Source organism: Cervus elaphus, chromosome 14 (genome assembly GCF_910594005.1).
Source record: "Cervus elaphus chromosome 14, mCerEla1.1, whole genome shotgun sequence".
Lineage (NCBI taxonomy): Eukaryota > Metazoa > Chordata > Mammalia > Artiodactyla > Cervidae > Cervus > Cervus elaphus.
In genome coordinates, this window is record NC_057828.1 from 14,959,301 (window position 1) to 14,981,393 (window position 22,093).

At 41.0% G+C, this 22,093-nt stretch overlaps 2 protein-coding genes across 2 annotated transcripts in view; both read right to left on the reverse strand.

Moving 5' to 3' along the window:
- Positions 1–11,200, reverse strand: part of CDC73 (cell division cycle 73) — a 98,223-nt gene extending 87,023 nt beyond the window's left edge. Inside the window, exons 1-5 of the mRNA XM_043922986.1 lie at positions 10,873–11,200; positions 8,245–8,350; positions 4,670–4,739; positions 2,616–2,678; positions 2,484–2,536 (exon numbers count right to left, since the gene is read on the reverse strand). Coding sequence (XP_043778921.1) covers positions 2,484–2,536; positions 2,616–2,678; positions 4,670–4,739; positions 8,245–8,350; positions 10,873–11,003 — 423 coding nt within the window. The 5' untranslated portion in view covers positions 11,004–11,200. The remainder of the gene's footprint in view (positions 1–2,483; positions 2,537–2,615; positions 2,679–4,669; positions 4,740–8,244; positions 8,351–10,872) is intronic.
- A 2,041-nt stretch (positions 11,201–13,241) lies between these two features.
- On the reverse strand, positions 13,242–13,678 carry LOC122707364 (guanine nucleotide-binding protein G(I)/G(S)/G(O) subunit gamma-5-like). Its single transcript, XM_043922773.1, has one exon. The coding sequence runs from the start codon at positions 13,676–13,678 to the stop codon at positions 13,472–13,474; it is 207 nt and encodes a 68-aa protein (XP_043778708.1). The 3' UTR covers positions 13,242–13,471.
- Positions 13,679–22,093: the final 8,415 nt, after the last annotated feature.

Below are 22,093 nucleotides of genomic sequence, written 5' to 3' on the forward strand. Positions count from 1 at the left end.
CTGACTCACTGGAAACGACCCTGATGCTGGGAAAGATTGAAGGTGGGAGAAGGGGATGACAGTGGATGAGATAGTTGGATGGCATCACGGACTCAATGGACATGAGTTTGAGCAAGCTCCGGGAGATGGTGAAGGACAGGGAGGCCTGGCGTGCTGCAGTCCATAGGGTCACAAAGAGTCAGACACGACCAAGTGATTGAACTGAACTGATGAGAAGCCTTCACCACAGTCAAGACTTTCACCTTGGATCCAGACGGTTTTCATATGTTGCCCCAGGTCCTGACTCTTTCAACACAGAACACCACCAGAAGTGAAAGCTGAATGTTTTTCAAAGGACCTTCTTCAGAACACCAGGCACTTCCTACAAAGTGCCCATGAGCCACTTCATACCTGACTTCAACCTTTGCAACTCAGCTTCTACCTTATTTAGGTATTAGAATCTCAGGTAAAAGTTAAGTCTGAAAAGGAATGGTTACTTAAAAAACAAAACATACTAACTCTGATCTAGTTTAATGCCTACATTCAACAAATGAGAAAACTGAGAGCCAGAGTCAGTGTCTATGGCTAACGAATATGAAATTGTATAAATTCCATCAGTAGATTCTACAGATCCAGAGAAATGTCATGCTCTAACCATGTTAAACTCAAAACAGCCATCTTGCCGGGGTGAATGCAAAGATTAATATCTCAACAAATGTGTTAAATACACCTAAAATAAAGGTTTAACACATATTACTCAAGTTCCTTAAGAGACTGATTTTAAAGACAACTGCAGCCTAGGTTTCAACCAGATCCCAAAGTTTCTCGCTGTTAGCACAGTGCCTAGCAGGCCCTCAACAGATATTTAATGAACTGAAAACTCTCCGTGTGTAATATGGCTATTTATGTAATTCATTCTAACTCTACAAATACTCTGGAAAGAATTCTATTATGCTATTTCTTGTTGGTTTTTAAAGTTATCAGAATCCTAGCAATTCTTCAATTCTGATACATTCAACTTTTTCAAATAATTAAATCATGAATTTCAGTTTTTCCCCAATAAACCATATCTTTAAATTCACTTATTTTGTACACAATGTGTTACAACCTCCTTTCACACACAAACAGTTGTGGAAAATTTCAGTTTTGCTGCCACAAAATCTGTACCCAGCAGAGGGGAACAGCCAGGAGCCAGACTGCCTGGGCTCTAATCCCAGTTATGTGCACCCCAGCAAGTCACTGCTCTCTGAGCCTGTGAGCTCACAGATGACATGTGTGGTACTGCCAACTTCAGGAGGTGATGGTGAGGATTACAGGAGTTAATAATGTACATGAAGTACACAGAGTATCACCTAGCACAGAATAATAACAATGAGCTAATTATCTCTATCATTATCTGAAAAGTCAAGTCTCAGAGTACACTGAAGCAAAAATACATAATCTTGGCATCATATTTTATCAGTGATTCTACTGTATATATTTAACAACCAACCTTGCTCCTAAGAGTTACTTTCCTTATCCTTCTCCAACTGTGGATGCTTTGCTGTTCATGAAGCAGGCAAAAGGTAAACTATTTGATTGTTACACAAGTGTCAAATGAAAAGACTTACAGTTTCTAGTAATGTTAACCCTACCAGTGATTACAAGTGTTATTCCTATACTGGTCATTTATTTACAGCCGATTTAATCATTTCTCAGATTTTAAGCAAGCCTCTAATGCATGATCTTCCATTTTCAGAGTGTTTATATGTAACTGATCTGATGCTTGTTACAAACTTAAATAAACAGTACTATAATTATACAATTTAAATTTCTAACATTTTAAAACTTCATAAAGTTTTAAGACAACTGAGCTAGTCAATAAATTATCTTTTCAACATTTACTGCATTTCTTACAGGGTTCTATTCAACATGAACTGTCCTTGTTTACCAACAGTAATATTCCACTTGCTGGCTATAAAATACTACCAAATCATCTAACCTGATAAGTCAACATTGGAAAAAGAAACTGTTCACAGCTCTTCAGAGGGGAGCAAACTCCCATATCACCTATTCCAAGGGAAACTGAACCACAACACAAAGGCCAAATCTGGCCCATCGCCCGTTTTATGAAGTTTTTTGGAGTACAGCCTCGCCTCGTCATTGACGCGCTGCTCTGCCTACAGTGCAGAGGGGAGGGGCTGGATGAAGACGAGGCCCCAAAAGCCTGAAGGAGGGCCTCTCTGGCCCTTTATAGAAAAAGGCTCTGACAACCATCTAGTCCAACACTTTCATCAATAAGGATATAAAGGCAAAGAAAATAATTTGTCCATCATGCAGCCTGTATGTGAGAGATCTTATAGAATGTAAGAGCTCAAGCTACTTATTAATCAACTGTCAATATAACCACTTTTCAAGGAAAAAAGCTCTTAGGACTACGATGAGCAAAGAATTCTTACTACTACACAATTTCAATCTCCATTTAAAAAAAAAAAAGAATCACTTTAAAAATAACGTCCTATTACCTCAATTCGTGGTTTTTTTGCTTCTGCCAAAACTTCATCTGCAGCTCGTTTGACTGTAAGAAAAAAAGAAATTAATGTACAGTTTGGGGATAGGTGTTTGAAAGTTCAGTATAAACATGAAACAAGACATACCTTGAGTAGATCTCTGCAGACCTATTTCTAGAGGGGCACTTCTGTCTATACTGGCTGATGTTGCTGAAGATTTAAAAAGATACGTGAGAGGATAAATATTTGAATATGTAGATTAGAAATTAATGCAAGGGAAATACTCAAGATCTATTACATTTCTTACTTAATATAGGATTATGTCTCTTAAAAAACTAAGTTTTAAAGCAAGTTTGCAAAAGCATTTTATTATAAAAGATTGACCTGTAATAGAAAGTATGTTAAGAGGTCAAACTATTTTTGACCATTTAAGTTACAATCTGACGGAAATCAGCTACAAGGAACATACTCCCACATAATACAATGTAGGTATGCAGAAGTGTAAGAAAACATAAATAAAAATATAAATGTATGTACTAATTCACGAGGGATCAACTTTAGCACACAGCTCTGAATCAGGTGGCGAGTAGTGAGCCACGTTGACAACGTGAAACAAAGCGTAACACAGAGGGAACGGCAAGTGCACAGGATCTCAAGTCAGAAAAGCTACAAGAACCAGGGAGACTGGGAGCCCAAGAGGTCACGGAGACGAGCAGAAGCATGGCTGTGCAGGTCACGGAAGGAGGGTGAGCTGTATTCCAAGTGTGATGGGAAGGCGCAGGACCGCCTTGAGCAGGTGAGTGACAGGATCAAGTTCAGATGCTCTTCAAAAACAGGCCCCTCTAAGTGGTGCTCAGAGACTACACGGTAGGAAACGAACAGCAAGGACCCTCAAGAGGGCTGTGCAATGGTCACAGGAAGAAGGTGGATCCGGGTGGTCATCCGATGCCAAGAACCTGTCATGCTCTCAAAGATTAAGAAAGGACTTGGCTGGTGGAGCTGGTGTAAAGGATGTGAGCTGTGACGGTATAGGAATCAAAGATTTCTCCAGGGTTTGCAGCCTAAGCCACTACATGAATGGGGGACCATTTGCTGAGATGGGAACACTGGGAGACCAGACCTACTCTTTCCTTGTCTGTGGCGAGAAGGAAAAGAGGGAGTCGGCACTCTATTTAAGAAATGTTACATTTCAGACGCCTGTTCAATACCCAAGAGAAGATGCTGACAGTCAATTTATAAATGTGAAGCTCAGTTATACGTCAATGTTGGAGATAAGGAATCAAGGAAAAAAAAAAGCAAGGTGAACAATGAGTAGAAAGAGAACCTCAAGAGTCTGTTGCCCCAAATGGCAAGTCAAGAAAAGCTTTCCAAAGGGGAGTAAGTAGTCAACAGCATCAAGTGCTAGTGAGGTCAGGTTAGCTGTGAAAAGCAGAGACCAAAGGATCTGCCAATCATGCGTCAGCATTGACCTTATAAGAGTGATTTGAGTGAGACAGTGAGGAAGAAAGTTAGACTAAAGTAGACTCAAGAGAGAATCAGAGGTAAAGAGGAAGCAGTGATACCATGCAACTCTTGCAAAGAATTTTGTAACAAAAAGAAGAAAACTGGAGCAGCAGAGAACAGGAAGCGCGCGTGTGCTAAGTCTACTCAATTGTGCTCCACTTTTTGTGACCCCATGGACTGTATCGCCAGGCTCCTCTGTCCATGGGATTCTCCAGGCAAGAATACTGGAGTGGGTTTCCATTTCCTCCTCAGGGGATCTTTCCTACCCAGAGATAGAACCTGCATGTTATGTCTCCTGAATTGGCAGGCAGGTTCTTTACCACTAGCGCCACCTGGGAAGCCCAGCAAATAGGAAGGAGGGAGTTTAAAAAAAGTTTTTAATGAGAGATATTACTGTGTACATCCTAAAGGGAATGATTCAGAAGAGAACTGATGATGCAAGAGAGAAGCAAAATTTACAAAGGAAAAGTCTCTTGAGAGAGCAAAAGGCGATGGACTCCATATGCAGGGAAGGGCTAGCTGGTCCTAGGAGTAAAGTACATACATGGTAACAGGAAAGAGAGAGCAGCGTGTGGACAGAGTTGCAGGTAGGGGAAGTTTATAATGAGCATTCACAATCTCTCCCCACTGATTCTTATTTCACAGGGAGTGGAAACCAATGCCTGTTTAAGAGTGAGAGCAACTTAAAAATTACTCACATGCTTCACCATTGAGATATCCGAGTAGATCTTTTCGGTCAGGTCTTCTAACTACTGGAATATTTTCGGTCTAAAGCCAAAATTTTTAAATAGATATCAAATCAATAACAATTATAAGAAACTTTAGTAAAGTTAAACAACATTTAACACCTGAATTTTATTCCAACTTATCTGGCAACATATATTAGAATCATATTTCTAGAAAATAACCAGACAGAAAAAATCTAATAAAATCTTGAAAATGTTTAAGCATATTAATTTTTGGTAACGTCTCAAAATTCCAGTAACATATACAAAAGATAACCATTAGAAATGAAACAATAACCCTAACCCTCTTCAAAATACCAACTATATTCTTATTTTTTCCCTTGGATTATTCTAAGTATTTATTAATTCTACTCATGATGTTTTGGATTTAGTCCCATAGACTGCTCATTTTATTTAAGGTTTCCAAAGTGCCTTTGTTTCTCACACCCTAACCACACCTCCTCAAAATATGGTACTTGAACTCTTTCAAATAAACTAAATTAGCCACTAGAACTAAATTTTCATAATTAACAGTAAGTACATGTCCCAAGAATATACACTGGGGAAAAGACAGGCTTTTCAATAAATGGTGCTTGGAAAACTGGACTGTTACAAGAACAAGAATCAAACTGGGCCACTTTCTTATAACATATACAAAAACAAACTCAAAATGGATTAAATACAACAATAAAACTCCAGGAGAAAATACAGGCAGTGTGTTCTTTGACATGAATCTTAGCAGTATTTTTCTGGATCTGCCTCCTCAGGTAAGGGCAACAAAATAAAAAAATAAACAAATGGACTACATCAAATTAAAAAGCTTTTGCACCATAAAGGAAACCATCAACAAAATGAAAAGGCAACCTCCTGAATGGCAGAAGATATTTGCAAACAATATATTCAATAAGGGATTAGCCTCCAAAATAGAATAACTCACACAACTCAACATCAAACAACAATCAATCCGATTATGAAGTCATGGGAATGTAATGCATAGCATAAGGAGTATAGCCAATAATACTGTAAAGATGTTGTATGATGACAGACAGCTACCAGCTAGACTCACTGTGGTCATCAAGTCACAATGTATAAAATGTAGAGTCACTATGTTGTACACCTGAAACTACTATTGCATGCTGACTATACTTCAATAAAGAAAATGACTAAAAAACAGGTATGTGTTATTTAGGCATGGGAAAAAATTTAGGAGACTATACAGTAAAATGTTAATGACAGCTGTTTACTTTCTACATCTCTTTTCTTACCCTTGAGTGTGTATAAATTTTGTAAGCAGGAGAAAAAGAGTGAAAAATTACATCTGGAAAATTTGCCTATTGTGCTAAATGAGTAGGTTTCCTTTATTCTCTGTTAGCAATTTGTAAAGAGGTGAGCAAAACAAATAAAACTGTATACTTTAGGCACCAAGTCGTCCTTGGATGATAAACTCAATGAATTCTGTCATTACTACAGTTTTCCCCAGTTTGTGGGGAATGTAATGCAAACAAACAATGGCAGGGCACAGGGAAAAGCTGGTTACAGGATTATAGTTATAAACTGTTACTCTCTGTAGGCAACAATGAATAAGCACCCTTAATATTTTGGGTAATTACCTTATACTGAATACTGACCATATTTTACTGCACCAAATATTCTGCACATACACCTTGATGATACGAGATAAACAATATTTAATCACTTGAAATTAATTTGTTTTTTAAAAGTTAGGTTATATTTTAATTTCTGCTTGTGAGTATAAACAAGTAAGAGTGCACAGGTTTTGGGCTTGTTTTTAAAAACTAGTCTACATGGACTACCATTAACAGTTAAAAGATTTGAATTTTCTTTAAATTACTATATCTAAGTTTGAAAATACACTTGATTATTCAGTCACTAATGAATTATGTATTACGTTATCACCAACAGAAAATACGGGCTATGAGTCAGGAAAAGTTGTTTCAGAAAGTCTGCTCAAAAGAAAAAGCAACAAAGGAGTTAAAAATTTTGTAGAACCCTACTTTCCAAATTCTACCCTTTCAATCTAGCAAATATTCAAGAGAAATGATAGTTAAACCTTATGTGACCAAAGGTCCTAAGGACCACAGTAACAATTAGGGCATCAGTTATGTGCTATAGTCATTCCCCAGAAATATAATGTAAACCTAAACTAAGAGTCTGGACTATCTTTATCAGCTCAAAATGAATGGACCTATTCAACAAAACATTCTAATGAGTGCCTGATTTCATTTTTAAAGATCTGAGTTAACATAGCTTTATAGAGCACGATGCTTCTATTTTATACCACAATTTCCCAAGTCACAAATAATTTCACCCCACATATTGCATTTTTCAATACACACTTGACACTAAATATATATTTCTTGTTCAGAGAAGCAGTGTTCAAGCACTTTGAGGCAGAAAGCAGGCACATTTCAAGCATCTGAAAACAAATAAATTTATCAATAATGAAAAATGTTTGTTGATTAAAAATTCATTTTAAAAAGCCGTCTACTAGGTTCCCAGCAGTCCAGTAGTAGGGACTCTAATCCCTGAAAAAAGGAAAAAAAGGGGGGAGGAGGGAAAGCTTTCTACTAACTTGACTCTTTTTGATGCCAAAAAATCCTTTTTTTCTTTGAGATTAAACTAGAGCTCCAAAATCACTGCAGATGGTGACTACAGTCATGAAATTAAAAGACGCTTGCTCCTTGCAAGAAAAGCTATGACCAACCTAGACAGCATATTAAAAAGCAGAGATATTGCTTTGCCAACAAAGATCCATCTACTCAAAGCTATGGTTTTTCCAGTAGTCATGTATGGATGTGACAGCTGGACTATAAAGAAAGCTGAGTTCCAAAGAATTGATGCTTTTGAATTGCGGTGCTGGAGAAGACTCTTGAGAGTCCCTTGGACTGCAAGGAGATCCAACCAGTCCATCCTAAAGGAGATCAGTCCTGAATATTCATTGGAAGGACTGATGCTGAAGCTGAAACTCCAATACTTTGGCCACCTGATGTGAGGAACCGACTCAACGGAAAAGACCCTGATGCTGGGAGAGATTGCAGGTGGGAGGAAAAGGGGATGACAGAGGATGAGATGGTTGGATGGCTATCACCGGTACGACAGACATGAGTTTGAGTAGGCTCCGGGAGTTGGTGATGGACAGGGAGGCCTGGAGTGCTGCAGTCCATGGAATCACAAACAGTCGGACACGACTGAGCAACTGAACTGAACTGAACTGAACTGAACTGAAACTAGAGTTCTGAATATCAGGATCTTCCCACAGGCTTACTTAATTTTTAAAACATCCCTAAAAAACAACTCTCAAACTCCTACTGCTATAAACATTACCCGCAACTCACAAGTTTAAAAAAAAAAAAAATCACAAATTTTAAAAAATCCACATAAATTAAATTGATCTATTTTTGACCCTCCAGGAGACTTTCTTACAGATAAACCTTTCATTCTTTTGATCTGAAACTCATCAGGGAAGTTATCACCAAATAGGATCAACTATCAAATTCAAAACAAGTCTCTAAATGAATTCTACTTACAGCTGCACGTCGGACATAGACAGGATGAGATAGGTGCACATTATTTAGCAGAAATAAGATCGAATCCAATGTGTAGTACTCTCTAGGTTGGCCTTCCTTCCCAGTCCTGAAATGATTAAAACAAGATTTTTACTCACAATTCTAATACAACTCCTTGGGCTTAATCACATAGTATTATCTTACACACACTGCTATCCAACAAAAGATATTCTTAAGAGTATGAAACCTAATAAGTGAAAATGTCATTTGGGCAAAAGGGACACAAATGGAAACAATGACAAAAAGCAAGAGGTAAGGAAAGTACTATTCAAACTTTATTACTACAGACTTTTTAGAATTTGGTACAAATTAGCTTCTGGGCTTTGTCAATAGAGAAACCTAAACAGTTAGGAAGGATCCATAAGAGAAGCAAACTGATTAAAAGAAACACACTCGTCACTTAGGCTAAACTTGCAAGAAACGTACCATGTTTTCTAAGTAAGATTCTGCTGAGAAAACACCCTTACCAACATTCTTTATTACTACAGTTAACTTCAGAGATATGATTCTTACGACTTCTCTCAAAAAGTGATGTAAAACCAAAACTAATTCTACCTGTGATAAAACTAAGTCGTCCAGGAGTGCAAGCTCTTTCATGCAAATACATAATACTACTTGCTCAACAAATGTTAGTGTCCAATCTGACTGTCCTATTACATTCTCCCCACCTAGAAATATCAACATATTGCTTAAATTCATCTGAATATGGCCCAATATAATCAGTCCCAAACTTATTTTTCTAGCCTCTATTTCCAGTTTTTCTCTAAATCAGTATACTTCAAACCACATATCACTTATCAATCACTGTACTATGACGTATATAATACATGAGTAACAAGTTGTATCTCTTCATGATATATTATAAAAAACAATGCACTGCATTCAGAAAGGGTAAATATTAATTTCATGCGTATGTTTGCATTTCCATATACACAGAGAATAACACTCAATGAAAATACATATACTGTTGTGATTCACTGCTGCGAAAGTTTGAAATCTACTGTTCTAAGCACTCTTTTCTTACTACTGACTTCACTCAGCTATCAAAACATTTCCTTTCCAGCTCTCAAGTCTTTAAGTATGCAGTTCCCTCAGCTGGAAAGACCTAGCCCACTACTTCGCCCTCAGAATTCCTATCCATCCCTTAACATTTGTTCATTCATTTATTCAAGAAAAACCTAGCATGTCCATAGGTCAAACACACTTCTATGAAAACTTTCCCAGCTAGAAGTGATTGCTCTCTTTAGGGACTGGAATTCGATTCTTATCAAGTTATGTGTCATCTCTTCCACTCTGACTGAGATAACCTCCTTTGAGGCACCGACCCAGGTTCTCAAAATTTTTTCCAGTTCTCGGATTGAACAGCCTTACGCTGTGAATATTCAACCATTTTTTAAAGAAAAACCAATCAGTTAAAAATTCAATCAGGCCGAGCTCCTACAGAATGTGTGGGGCAGAGGACTCCTAACCTCTTCCAGCTTGGTACTCCCCAAATTAAATAGACTTTTCTTCACATAAACTGTTAATTTGTTTTTAAAATGTAAATCTGCCTGTGCAAATTCTTTTTGAAAGGGAAAAAAAAAAACCACAGAAAACTCAGAATGATTTTACCCATCTTCACAAAGCTAATTAAACCGTAAGCCCATGATGCAAAAAAATAAATAAATAAAAACCAAGGAACTAAACTTCCCCTAGCTTTTCATCAACTCTTCCTAAAGCCCACTGCTCCCATTCAATCAAGCAAAATAAGTACGGATGTTTCTGTCTAGGGTTCTAGCTATCCAAAGGAAACGCCGCTGAGAGGGCTCACTCAAAAAGCCCCTCACGATGATCAGACCTTTTTTTCCTTTTGCAATATATATGCATATATCTTCTTTTTCAGATACTTTTCCCATGTAGGTTACCCACAGACCTCCCTTTGGGTGTCTTCCTTCAGGACTGAAACTTGGGCAACCCCCACCGGGATCCACATTCCCAGACACACTCTCTTCACGCACATCTGCCCCCAATCGCACACTCCATTCGTTCCCCACTTAGAACGGCAAAGTTGACTTCATTTCAGCAGGAACTTTCTCCCTGAGGGAGACCCCTGCCTTCACCTCCAACAGATTCCGACGACTCGTCCCAGGTCGCCGAAATCTCTTTCCCGTCCTAACCTGACGGAGTGGGTTCCCGTCTCTCTCTGCTTGAGGGAATCGCGAAAGGAGACGGAACCGACCGGGAGCTGCAAAGGGCCAGCAGAGACCATCGCAGAACAGCCTCCGAGAGAGATTTAAAAAAACAAACTAAAGGACAAAACGAGCCGCCCGAGGACCCGGCGGGGCGCTCCTTCATATGCACCTATGCACCCGGCCGGCTCTCCACACACAGGGCCAGCGACCTCCACACGGAGCCGCGGAGGAGAGACCCCTCCGGACGCCGCTCCTCCGGCGCCCCCCTCACAGACGAGCTGCAACTTCTGCTCCCGGGAAAACTTTTCCCCGGAGCACCCGTTTCCCTCCATACCCAAGGGGAGCGGGGGGGAGGGGTTCGGAGAGAGGGGGTGGCCCCGGGGGCGCCCAGCCCTGCCCCCGGCCGCAGCAGACTCACCCCCAAACTACATAGTTGGTCTTCACATTCTTGGGCCAGGAGAACTCGCCGAAGATCACTTCGTCCCCTTTCACCACAATCTCCTTCTTCTGGATGTTGTACTGTCGCAGGACGCTGAGCACGTCCGCCATCTTCGCCCCCCTCGCCGCCGCCGGCCCCGGGCCCCGCCGCCGCCGCCGCGCCCGCCGCCCCCTTCGGCTGTCGCCTCAGACCCCCCCCCTCCCCGCCCCTCTGCCTCGGCCGCCGCCGCCGCCGCCGCCGCCGCGAGCCAACTGCAGCCGCACTGGCAGCCGTCCGCGCCTACGACAGCAGCGGGGGAAGGAGCCACCCAGGCCGCCGAGGACCCCGCGCTAGGAGGCAAGGCCCCGCCGCGGGCTGCCCGCGGAGAACGCCTGACCGCGCGCGCCGCCGCCGCCGCCCGCCACCAGGGGGCGCCGCGCCCGCCCGGGAAACGCCCCGCCCAGACACCCACTTGGCGCGCGGGGCCGACTCCCGGCCCGCAACTCACAAGGCGCGGGGACGGCGCGCCCACGTACGACGCACGTACGGGGAAGCTTTGCCCGGCGCACGCGCGGGAGCACGTACCTCATCCTCCTTTCCCCCCCCCACCCCCGACCCGCCCTCCACGCGCAGCGCGCACGCGGCAGGCGACAGGTGCGCGCGCACCTGCGCGGAGGCTCTGGGACCTCAGTCCCCAGAGCGCGCACTGGGTGCTCCTCGACGGCCCCGCAGTGTTGGCCCCTGGCCAGGGCAGTGTGGTCTCTCCTTTAAGCAGGCTGCAGCCTGGTGAGAGATTTGCAGAACCAAGGTTGCCGTCCCGACAGGTCGGACCTACCTAGCAAATGGCCTCTTGATAAACCCCTATAGAAGGGAAAGGTGTTTGGGGGAAGGTGTTGCTTTGGGGGTTATTTTTTATTTTGTGTTTTTAGTGGACTCGCCTAGTGGAAAAGGCCAAAGATCAATGCTGGGGCACTGGTGTTTGTTAGCTACCTTTTGACCTCAGTCAAGTTACACACCTTCTCACAGAATCAATTGGTTAATGGAGAACATGGAATTAGTATAAGAAGGTAAAAGCATCACGCAAATAAAAAAATCATAAATATTGGATCTTCCTCCTCTCAGTTCCATAGATGGTGGCTTTTTCCATCTTGTCCCCTTCTCCTGGCCAGCCTCAAGAGGCTACAGTTTAATAGCTGTCTTCCGAGATGCTAATAGGAGAGTTAGAGAACGCAAGCTCAGTTTATTGATATAAATTCAATGTACTGTGGCATGTCTGCCTTAAACATATCCCATGGGCCATTAAAAAATAAAATTTCTCTTACTATAGCAGAAAAGGGGGAAAGCAAATTTTGTAATTGACGTAACCAAATTCTTTTACCTGATTTGAAAGAAAGCAATTTTTGTTATGTGCACTGCAGAGAGATCTATAGAAGAATGTGGTTCACTTTTCTGTATTCACTCTTCAGCCATTTTGCAGCTGAATTTGAGAAATTTTGACTATTCTGTAAATTTTCCTGTTACAATAGTATTTTCCTAAACTTCACCCCAAACACGTTAAAAAAAGAACCTTTTATTTATCCCCAGTACTATCTACTGGATTTATACTTATATCAGAGCATCCAGTACTACTTGACTATCTCACTGCAGAGGAATTCAAGGAAGTCAGGGTTTTATGATACATTAGGAGAGTCAGAGTCTCCTCAGAAGATACTGAACTTTATTTACCACACAAATGATGGCTTAGTCCATTAAGGCTGCTACAGGAGAATGACGTATACTAGGTGTCCTATAGACGGATTTATTCCTGATAGCTCTGAAGTCTAGGAAGTCCAAGATGAAGGCACCGGTAGACTCAGTGTCTGGTGAGAGCCTGCTTCCTGCTTCAAATACCTGAGTCTTCATATTGCATCTTCATGTGGTGGGAAGAAAAGCGGTCTCTGAGGTCTTTTTTGAGTAAGGTCCTAGTCACCCCCACAAAGGTCTCACTCTTAGTACTGTCATGCTGGAATTAGAATTTCAACTTATGAATTTGAGGAGGACATGAACACTCAATTTTACAGCAATTACCAAAAACAGTCTCTCTTTGGAGGTAAATTAAGTTTTTTTTTTTTAAGGGTAATGATTCTTTTTTTTTCTATTCTATTATAGTTTATTACAAGATATTGAATATATTTTCCTAGGCTATACAGTAAGCCATTGTTGTTTATCTGTTTCATGTATAGTAGTTTGTATCTGCTAATCCCAAACTCCAAATAAACCAAGTTTGTTCTGTACATCTGTGAGTCTCTTTCTGTTTGTAAATAAGTCCGTTTGTATCATATTTTAGATTCCACATGTAAGTGATATCATACTACTTGTCTTTTTTTATTACTAATTATTTTATTGTATGCTGCCATCAGTGTATATAAAATAATTACCCTTGTGAAACAGAAAATTATGAATATTCAGAGAGGTAGACATTAAGGACTGAAAAAGTACAAGTTTGTATAGTATGGCACGTTACAGAGAGGCTTTTGTACAGGCTTCAAATTTAGCTTTCCTTTGAATATTCACTGGTTTATGAAAAGTGGTTTGGAAAACCTTGTCAAGATTCGTCTTACTACAAAAAGGAACAGACTTTCTGGGGCCTGAAGGGATTTGCACTTGAAGATACGCCAGTCAGCAGAGGGTCATGTTGAGCATTCTGCAGACAGAACTGTTTCAAATCTGCAACTGCCTGGGAGAACTTCACCCAATTGAGCTCGGCCTCCAGCCGGAGCTGTTGAACCACTTTTTTCATAACTGCGACACTGGATGAACCAGACATGGTGCACTCGAAAAGATGGCAGATTTGCCATCTTGTCTTTCTTTGACTTCACTTAGTGTGATCATGTCTAGCTCCATCCATATTGCTGCAAATGACATTATTTCATTATTTTTATGGCTGAGTAGTATTCCATTGCATACTATATCTTATTTATCCATTCATTTAGGTTGCTTACATGTCTTTACTATTGTAAACAGTGCTGCTATGAATATTGAGGTGCATGTATCTTTTCAAATTGGAGTTTTCTCCAGATACATGTCTAGGAGTGGGATTGCTGGATCATGTGGTAATTCTATTTTTACCTTTTAAGGAGCCTCCAAACTGCTCTCCATAGTGGCTGCACCAATTTATATTACCACCAACAGTGTAGAAGGGGGTACCATTTCTCCACACCTTGGGAGTAATGATACTTAATGCAGTGAGATATAGCATTAGTAATCTATTGCTTGTAATAGTCAAAGGGCTGAAAATTGTAGATCATTTAGTTTAAATCTCTTAAAAGTGCCCCACTAATATTGGTTCAGTAATGGTGTCAAAATACAGTTAAAGGCAAGGTCAGTCGTAGAGCTGAAAAATTAGAAAATTAATTTTTCCAGTAGTCATATATGGATTTGAGAATTGGAGCATAAAGAAGGCTGATCACCAAAGAACTTATGCTTTCAAATTGTGGTGCTGGATAAGCCTTTTTTAAGAGTCCTTTTGGACTGCAAGGAGATCAAAGGAGACAATCCTAAAGGAAATCAACTCTGAAATTTGTTGGAAGGACTGATGTTGAACTGAAACTCCAGTACTTTGGCAGCCTGATGCGACGAGCTGACACATCAGAAAAGATCCTGATGCTGGGAAAGATTGAAGGCAAAAGGAGAAAGGAATGGCAGAGGATGAGATGATTAGATAGCATCATTGACTCAATAAACATGAATTTGAGCAAACTCCGGGAGATATTAAAGGACGGGGAAGCATGGTATACTGCAGTCCATGGGGTCACAAAGAGTCGGACACAAGTTAGCAACTGAACAACAACAAATAGAAAAATATTGAGAAATTAGCCTTGTTTCTTGGTCTTAGAATGAAAGCTGCTCATTTTCTCCAGTCATTATCATCTTCTAAAGAATTCCTAGCAATCCTCAATGTGAAGTCTACTAGTAGAATGAAGTCCAGTGGGACTTCCCTGGTGGCCCAGTCGTTAAGAATCTGTCTTGCAGTGCAGAGGACTTGGGTTTGATCCCTGGTCAGAGAACTAAGATCTGACATGCCCTGGGGCAATTAAGCCCATGCATTGCAGCTAGAGAAGCCCCGTGAGCTGTAACTAGAGAAATAAGCCCATGCACCACAACAAAGACTCAGCAAAGCCAAAATTTAAAGAGTGATTTTTCAAAAAGAGAATACTGGAGGACAGGAAACCAGTAATTACCTCACTAATTTTTTTCTCCATGAATGTGCATTTTATATCATTTTAATAATTTGGAAGTAGTAAAAATAAGCATGCATACCACCCAGAGACATTTGTGTATTTTGTTAATCCATTGCTTTTCCTAAAAATAGGAGTAAAGAAAAATTATGTTTAGTAACCAGTGGTTTTTCATTCTGCTTTTTACTTAGAAATTATCCAGGCTTCAAAAGATTCGTTATTAGTTAATTTAATTCTGTGTCTCACATCTTAAAGTTAGTTAAGGATCTGGAATTTACGATTTTTAGCTAACACATTAATCCCTCATTATTTGTAGCATTCTAAGAATTTAACTATTGAAAAAGGTATCTGTTATTACCATTTCATTTAGTTAAATACAATTACATATATTTTATTTTTATATATTTATTTATATATACTGCTGCTGCTGCTGCTAAGTCGCTTCCGTTGTGTCCAACTCTGTGCGACCCCATGGATGGCAGCCCACCAGGCTCCTCCGTTCCTGGGATTCTCCAGGCGAGAACACTGGGGTGGGTTGCCATTTCCTTCTCCAATGCATGAAAGTGAAAAGTAAAAGTGAAGTCGCTCAGTAGTGTCCAACTCTTTGCGACCCCATGGACTGCAGCCTACCAGGCTCCTCCGTCCATGGGATTTTCCAGGCAAGAGTACTAGAGTGGGGTGCCATTGCCTTCTCTGTTTATATATGCACACATGTATGAATATAATTTTAATCATGTTGTAGAAACAATGATAATTCATTTAACTCATAAAGCCAACTTTGCAAATTTAAGAAATTTAAATTAAGAGAAGTTTAACCCTAGTCCTATATAAAACAAAATATTGTGTTGACATTATTTTTATATAGTAAATTAAAATGTAAAATACATACTATAAGGTCTTCTTTTCTTTTGGAATTAAGTCAAGCTTTGTCTTCTTACAAGTATGTAACTAGGGCTATTCAGTAAAAACACTTCTCAGGGTTCACAAAATAAACGCTTAGAGTTTGACAAATTTTTTTAAAAAAATATTTTGACTGTTTATCTGGACTAGATATTCCTAACTATGCCAGTTAGAAAGCTAAGCATACAAGTTAATGTTGTGGTGTGAAACATAAAGGAAGAAGGTTTGGGACATGGAAGTGGCAGTTTTTGATTGCAAGGAACCCACGAGAACAGCAGTGTTCCCCAAAGATATGCTTGTACAACGCTGCTGGAAGTTGGCCAAAGGCTCAGCATCACCAAACACAAGTTGGACAAAGCTCTTGCTTTGAACCAGTTGAAATGAAAGGAATCAGGGACACAAAGACAAGACTCAGGAGAAAGTCTTTGTATAATTTTAAAACAGAGACTTGAGGCAAAGTTGGTTCAGAGACACTGGTCCAAGGAGACTGTCCTCATCAGCCCAGGACCAGCTCAAGCATAGACTTATGAGGTCTCTGCCTGTCCTCTTCCCATAGCCTTTCCCTCTAATAGACAAAAAAAGAAGCAGACAGGCCTTAGGGAAAAAAATGTTAGAAAGCTAGAAAACAATTTAACTAAGGAGCAGTTCAGATAACCGATATCTGATAACAGATACTCTTCTGATCAGATAACAGAAGGATCCCCTGACACTTTATTCCGAGGAAAAGAAAGTAAAACCCAACACGAAGGCCCTCAACAAAATACTGGAGCTCAATTAAACATCAGTTTACCTCCCCATTCCAGGAATGAGGGCTTTAATCAGGAGACTATGGAAGAGATTTCAGCCATTCAGCCTAGAAAGTTGTGGGTCCTGTCTGTAGCCATGAAAATCTGAACTCAGTCTTGGTGGAAATTTCACTTCTGTCAATGACCTTCAAAGAGTGACCACCAGGAGCCCACTGTAGGGGAGAGGCAGTCCGCCAAGGGCCCTGGGTGCCCCTCTGTGTTCTTTCTGAGGTTGCCAGACTGCAAGGTTCACCCATCTTCTGATTCTAAATAGTTTCTGTGTTAAGTAACAGAGGCAACTAAATGTCAAGGTAACTGCAACCTCACTTCTGTTCAGCCGGCAGGCAAAAGAGACTGGTTTAATGGCATCTTGTCATAACCTTTGTTATTGTTCGAAAAGCGCTGGACGCTTAGCCCTGGGTTCTTTTTCTGTAAAGCAACACCCTGAATATATATACTGGTGTCATCTGGCCCTCCACATCTCCCTGTTAGAATTGGGGCCCTGGAAACCAGTGTAAACATGCTGATAGTCTAGCCACTGCTTCCAGTAATAAAGTCCTTCTTCTCTGATCCAGAAATCTTGTGTCTTTTGTCATCATCTCTGAAACTGATGCAAATTAACTTGGCAGCTTGTAAGTACAATAAAATCTCAGACCCTTCACAGTTCTTGACCAGGAGTTGGGAACTTTTTCTTGAAGGGTCGAATAAGAGATATTTTAGCATTTGTGAGACATATAGTCTCTGTTACATATTCTTCCTCATTTGTTTGTTTGATTTGAAACAATCCTTTGATTTACAAAAATCACTCATAGCTTTCAAGTCATAGGAAAACAGGCCACAGAGAAGACTTGGCTTGAGTTTGCTGGCTGTTATTCTTGATACATTTATTAGTCAAAGGAAGTTGGGCATATTGACTGTTTGCTATAAGAAAGACTACACATTATGTTTATCTGTACATTTTCTCTGTAACAGGATGTTAGGATTACTGTAGGCTTTGGGGCTTGACTTAGGTAATTTGGGGAACTATTTATGGATGTGGAGCTTTTCTCAGCTTATGACTGGATATCTTACTTTTCTCCAACACATGGATTGATAACTTTTTCTGTAAATAGCCAGATGCAAAAGAACACTTTAGACTTTTCAGGTTACCTATGATCTCTTTCACATATTATCCTTTGTTTTTTTTTTTTTTCCTTTAAAAAATGTTAAAAACCATTCTTCACTCAAAGGCTGTATGGAAACAGTCAAGGTCCAGATCTGGCCTTATCTCGAAGGCGAGAGGAATGAAGTGAGACCTAAGCTGTAACTGGCGAAGGAGCCCCGATAGTGCTCATGGTTTGATGCGTGCTCAGATCTGATTCCTGAGTGATCTTGTTTTGTCTTGATCCATCGTGGTCACAGAGTGATCTCATTTGAAGTTAGTGCTCTGTGAAATTCTCTGTATTTAGCAGGAGAGCATCATGGCCTCGCTGTTGGTGTGGACCCAGGCCCTAGATGGCAAGGACAACTTTTCTCTTTGTGAACGGACAGAGGGTCGGAATGACTTCTCTCACTACTGTTGGCCTAACTGGGCCCGCCTCAGGTGCCCTGTAAGATTTACACTTTACAGCAAACAGTTTGATGGACCTCATAGCATACTGGAACATTGGTGAGATTTGAATTAGAGAAACCTGAGATCAAATTTCAATTCTGTCAGCAGTCAGTCTAGCCTTGGTTCTGTTACTTGCCCTTCCTGCTTTCATTCCTGGTTAGAGATAGGAATATTTCATCATGGGGTTTGGTTTCAGACTACTTGGATTAAAAACCCAATCTATCAGCTGCATAACTCTAGACAAGTTACCTAACCTCATGGTGCTTTGGGTTCTTTATATGTAAAATGGAGGAAAGAACAAATCTGTTTCATAGAGTGGCTAAGAATAGTCAGTGAAAAAACATGTCAAGTACACTTGATCCTTGAACAACAGATTTGGAATTCATGTGTCCACTCATACATGGATTTTTTTTTCAATAGTAGGTACTACAGTCCTGCACAATCTGAGGTTGGTTGAACTCCTGGATGCAGAACCTTAAATATAGAGAAATTGAGGATACAGAAGACCAACTTAGGAATTACACATGGGGATTTCTGACTGTGCAGTGCCCTTAACCACAGCATTGTTCAAGGGTCAACTGGATTTCCCAAGTAAGCTGTTGTTTACCAAGTGAGTTTCTATATTGGAATCACTCAAATGCAGCATCTGACATATCATTAAGTGTGAGTTATTTTCCCCTCTTCATGGTGCTGATAACCTCCTTTTCACCTGGGAGAGGGTCAGGCATTTTGATCTTTGTTACCTTGTAGGAGGATGGAGAGAAGACAGCAGTGGTCTTCTGCAGGTTCCAGGTCCCTTCCTTCTAGCTCAGACCTGGAGCATTGTTGAGAGATCCTCTGTGTGCCTTGGACCTGCCCCTTTACCTTTTTTTCTCCTTCCCTCACCTCTGCTGTCCAGACCGACCACCTGGGCCTGCTTCATCCACAGCTTCATGGTCAATCCCTTTGTCAGTCACTTCTAATCTGACCTCTGCTACCACCATGACCATTCGTGGGAATTTGGTCCCTTGAAAGGTAAGAATGTCTTTCCTCTTACAAATCTAAGAATCTGTGTAAATTCTCACTCCCTCACTCCCATTAATGTCTTTTTTTTTTTTTTTTTTGCTACTATAGACTCTCCTCTCTTTTCAGAAAACTTTTTCCCTTCATAATTCTGCCTACGTTGTCCTATGTGGATTTCCAGAAAGGATAAAAGATAAAATTCAAAGAAAAAGAAACGGGTTACTAAAGTCCCTCTATGTCCCTTGCCCCTTTTTTAAATTATTACAATCACTTTAATATTTCCTTGGCTGTGCCATGCAGCATGCGGGATCTTAGTTCTCCAACCAGGGACAGATCTCCACGCTTGCCATGGAAGTGGAGTCTTAACCAGTGGATCACCAGGGATTTCCTCTCCGCACCTCCCCCACCCGGAACTGTGCCATCTCTTGTTTGTAGGAAAGCTGAAGCCTCCCAGGCTTCCCAAAGTCACAGAGTAGCATTCTCGAGCAGTTGACGATTAGGACCACAGAGTCAGAGACTCTGTCTGATGCACATCGCTGAGTTGTTTTACAGATACTGTAACTGCCACCAGAGGACATGACATAGCTATTCCAACCTGAACAGTACTTGAGTCTATGGCTGGTACGATTCTAAGAACTGGCCTCAAGAACATGGGATTAACATTATTGCTCATAGTAATCTATGTCTTTGTGGGCATCAAAATAATTGTAACCTGCTCTGCCCATATACTTAGGGGGACAGATAAAATCGTCAGCGAAGAGACGCTACAGACCTATGTTGACATCTTCCCCTCGGAGGAGATGGCGCCCTCTGTCAGCATGAGAAAGTTACAGAAGATAAACCTTGGCCCCCAGTCCCACAGAAACTAAATGATGTCTAACAATGGGGCATTGAAACAGCTCTTCTGACCAACCTAGACAACATATTGAAAAGCAGAGACATTACTTTGCCAACAAAGGTCCGTCTAGTCAAGGCTATGGTTTTTCCAGTGGTCATGTATGGATGTGAGAGTTGGACTATAAAGAAAGCTGAGTGCCAAAGAATTGATGCTTTTGAACTATGGTGTTGGAGAAGACTCTTGAGAGTCCCTTGGACTACAAGGAGATCCAACCAGTCCATCCTAAAGGAGATCAGTCCTAAGTGTTCATTGGAGGGATTGATGCTGAAGCTGAAACTCTAATACTATGGCCACCTGATGCGAAGAATTGACTCATTGGAAAAGACCCTGATGCTGGGAGGGATTGGGGGCAGGAGGAGAAGGGGACGACAGAGGATGAGATGGTTGGATGGCATTACCGACTCAATGGACATAGGTTTAGGTGGACTCCGGGAGTTGGTGATGGACAGGGAGGCCTGGCGTGCTGCGGTTCATGGGTTCACAAAGAGTTGGACATGACTGAGCGACTGAACTGAACTGAACTTCTGTCCCTTTCCTGTTTGCCCACTTCTGTCCCCTCTGACCTTCAAAGAACCTAAGAATGAGGTCACTAGGCGATATAACCTAACTCCTGACTTAGGCTCTCTTGAATGCACACCATCCCTTGTCTAATCTGTCAGTTCTTTTCCTAGATAAAAAGAAGTAAGAATGAAGAGTTAAATAATTGAAGAATGATTAACTTTTTCTACCCAAAGACCTCCTAAGGACCTGCAGGCAGATCCTGCAGGTAAGATAACATCTGAAGAAAGAATCAGCCAGTCTGCTTTCTGCCCACAAGGGACAATGATGCAGAACCCAATCACCTGCCTCCATGATTCACTGAGATTCTTCCCTTCACCTCACTTTTCCCTTTAAAAATCATCATGGTTGAGCAGGATCTTTGGGGTTGGTCTCTGGATATGAGTCCAGATTGTCAACTTTTCTGGTTAAAGCACCTTTCTTTTCTACTGGCACTTGCCCTCAGATTATTGGTTTTTGAGCAGCAAACAGCTGAACCTGAGTTCTGTAACAAGTCCAGCCTCCTCTTAAGAAAAGAAATAAGACAGCACAAAGCAATATTGACCTCCATGGAGACAGAGAGAAGAGACAAAACTTTGGAATGCAAAGGTTGCTGCTGCTGCTGCTAAGTCGCTTCAGTTGTGTCCGACTCTGTGCGACCCCATAGATGGCAGCCCACCAGGCTCCTCTGTCCACAGGATTCTCTAGGCAAGAATACTGGAGTGGGTTTACATTTCCTTCTCCAATGTAAAGGTTAGGAAACATTTATCACAAATACTGTTTGTTCAACACCAGATGGCACTCCGAGTTATTAATTTGTCTAGTGCAATGCTTATAGATGACCCAAGATCTTTTTTTTTAATGTGAGGTATGGCTGAGTTATAATATTATAGAAGTTGCAGGTATACAATACAGTGATTCACAACTTTTAAAGGTTGTACTCCATGTATAGTTATTATAAAATATTGGTTCTATTCTCTGTGCTGTACAACCTATCCTTAAAGTGGAAGTGAAGTCACTCAGTCATGTCTGACTCTGCAACCCCATGGACTGTAGCCTACCAGGGTCCTCTCTGTTCATGAGGTTTTCCAGGCAAGAATACTGGAGTGGGTTGCCATTTCCTTCTCTCTGTAGTTTATCTATTTATGCATATTAGTTTGTACCTCTTAATCCCTAACACCTATCTTGCTCCTCCTCTCTTCCCTCTCCCCACTGGTATGCACTAGTTTGTTCTCTGTATCTGTGTGTCCACCCAAGATTTAAAAAAAACAATTTGCTCACACTTCAAAAC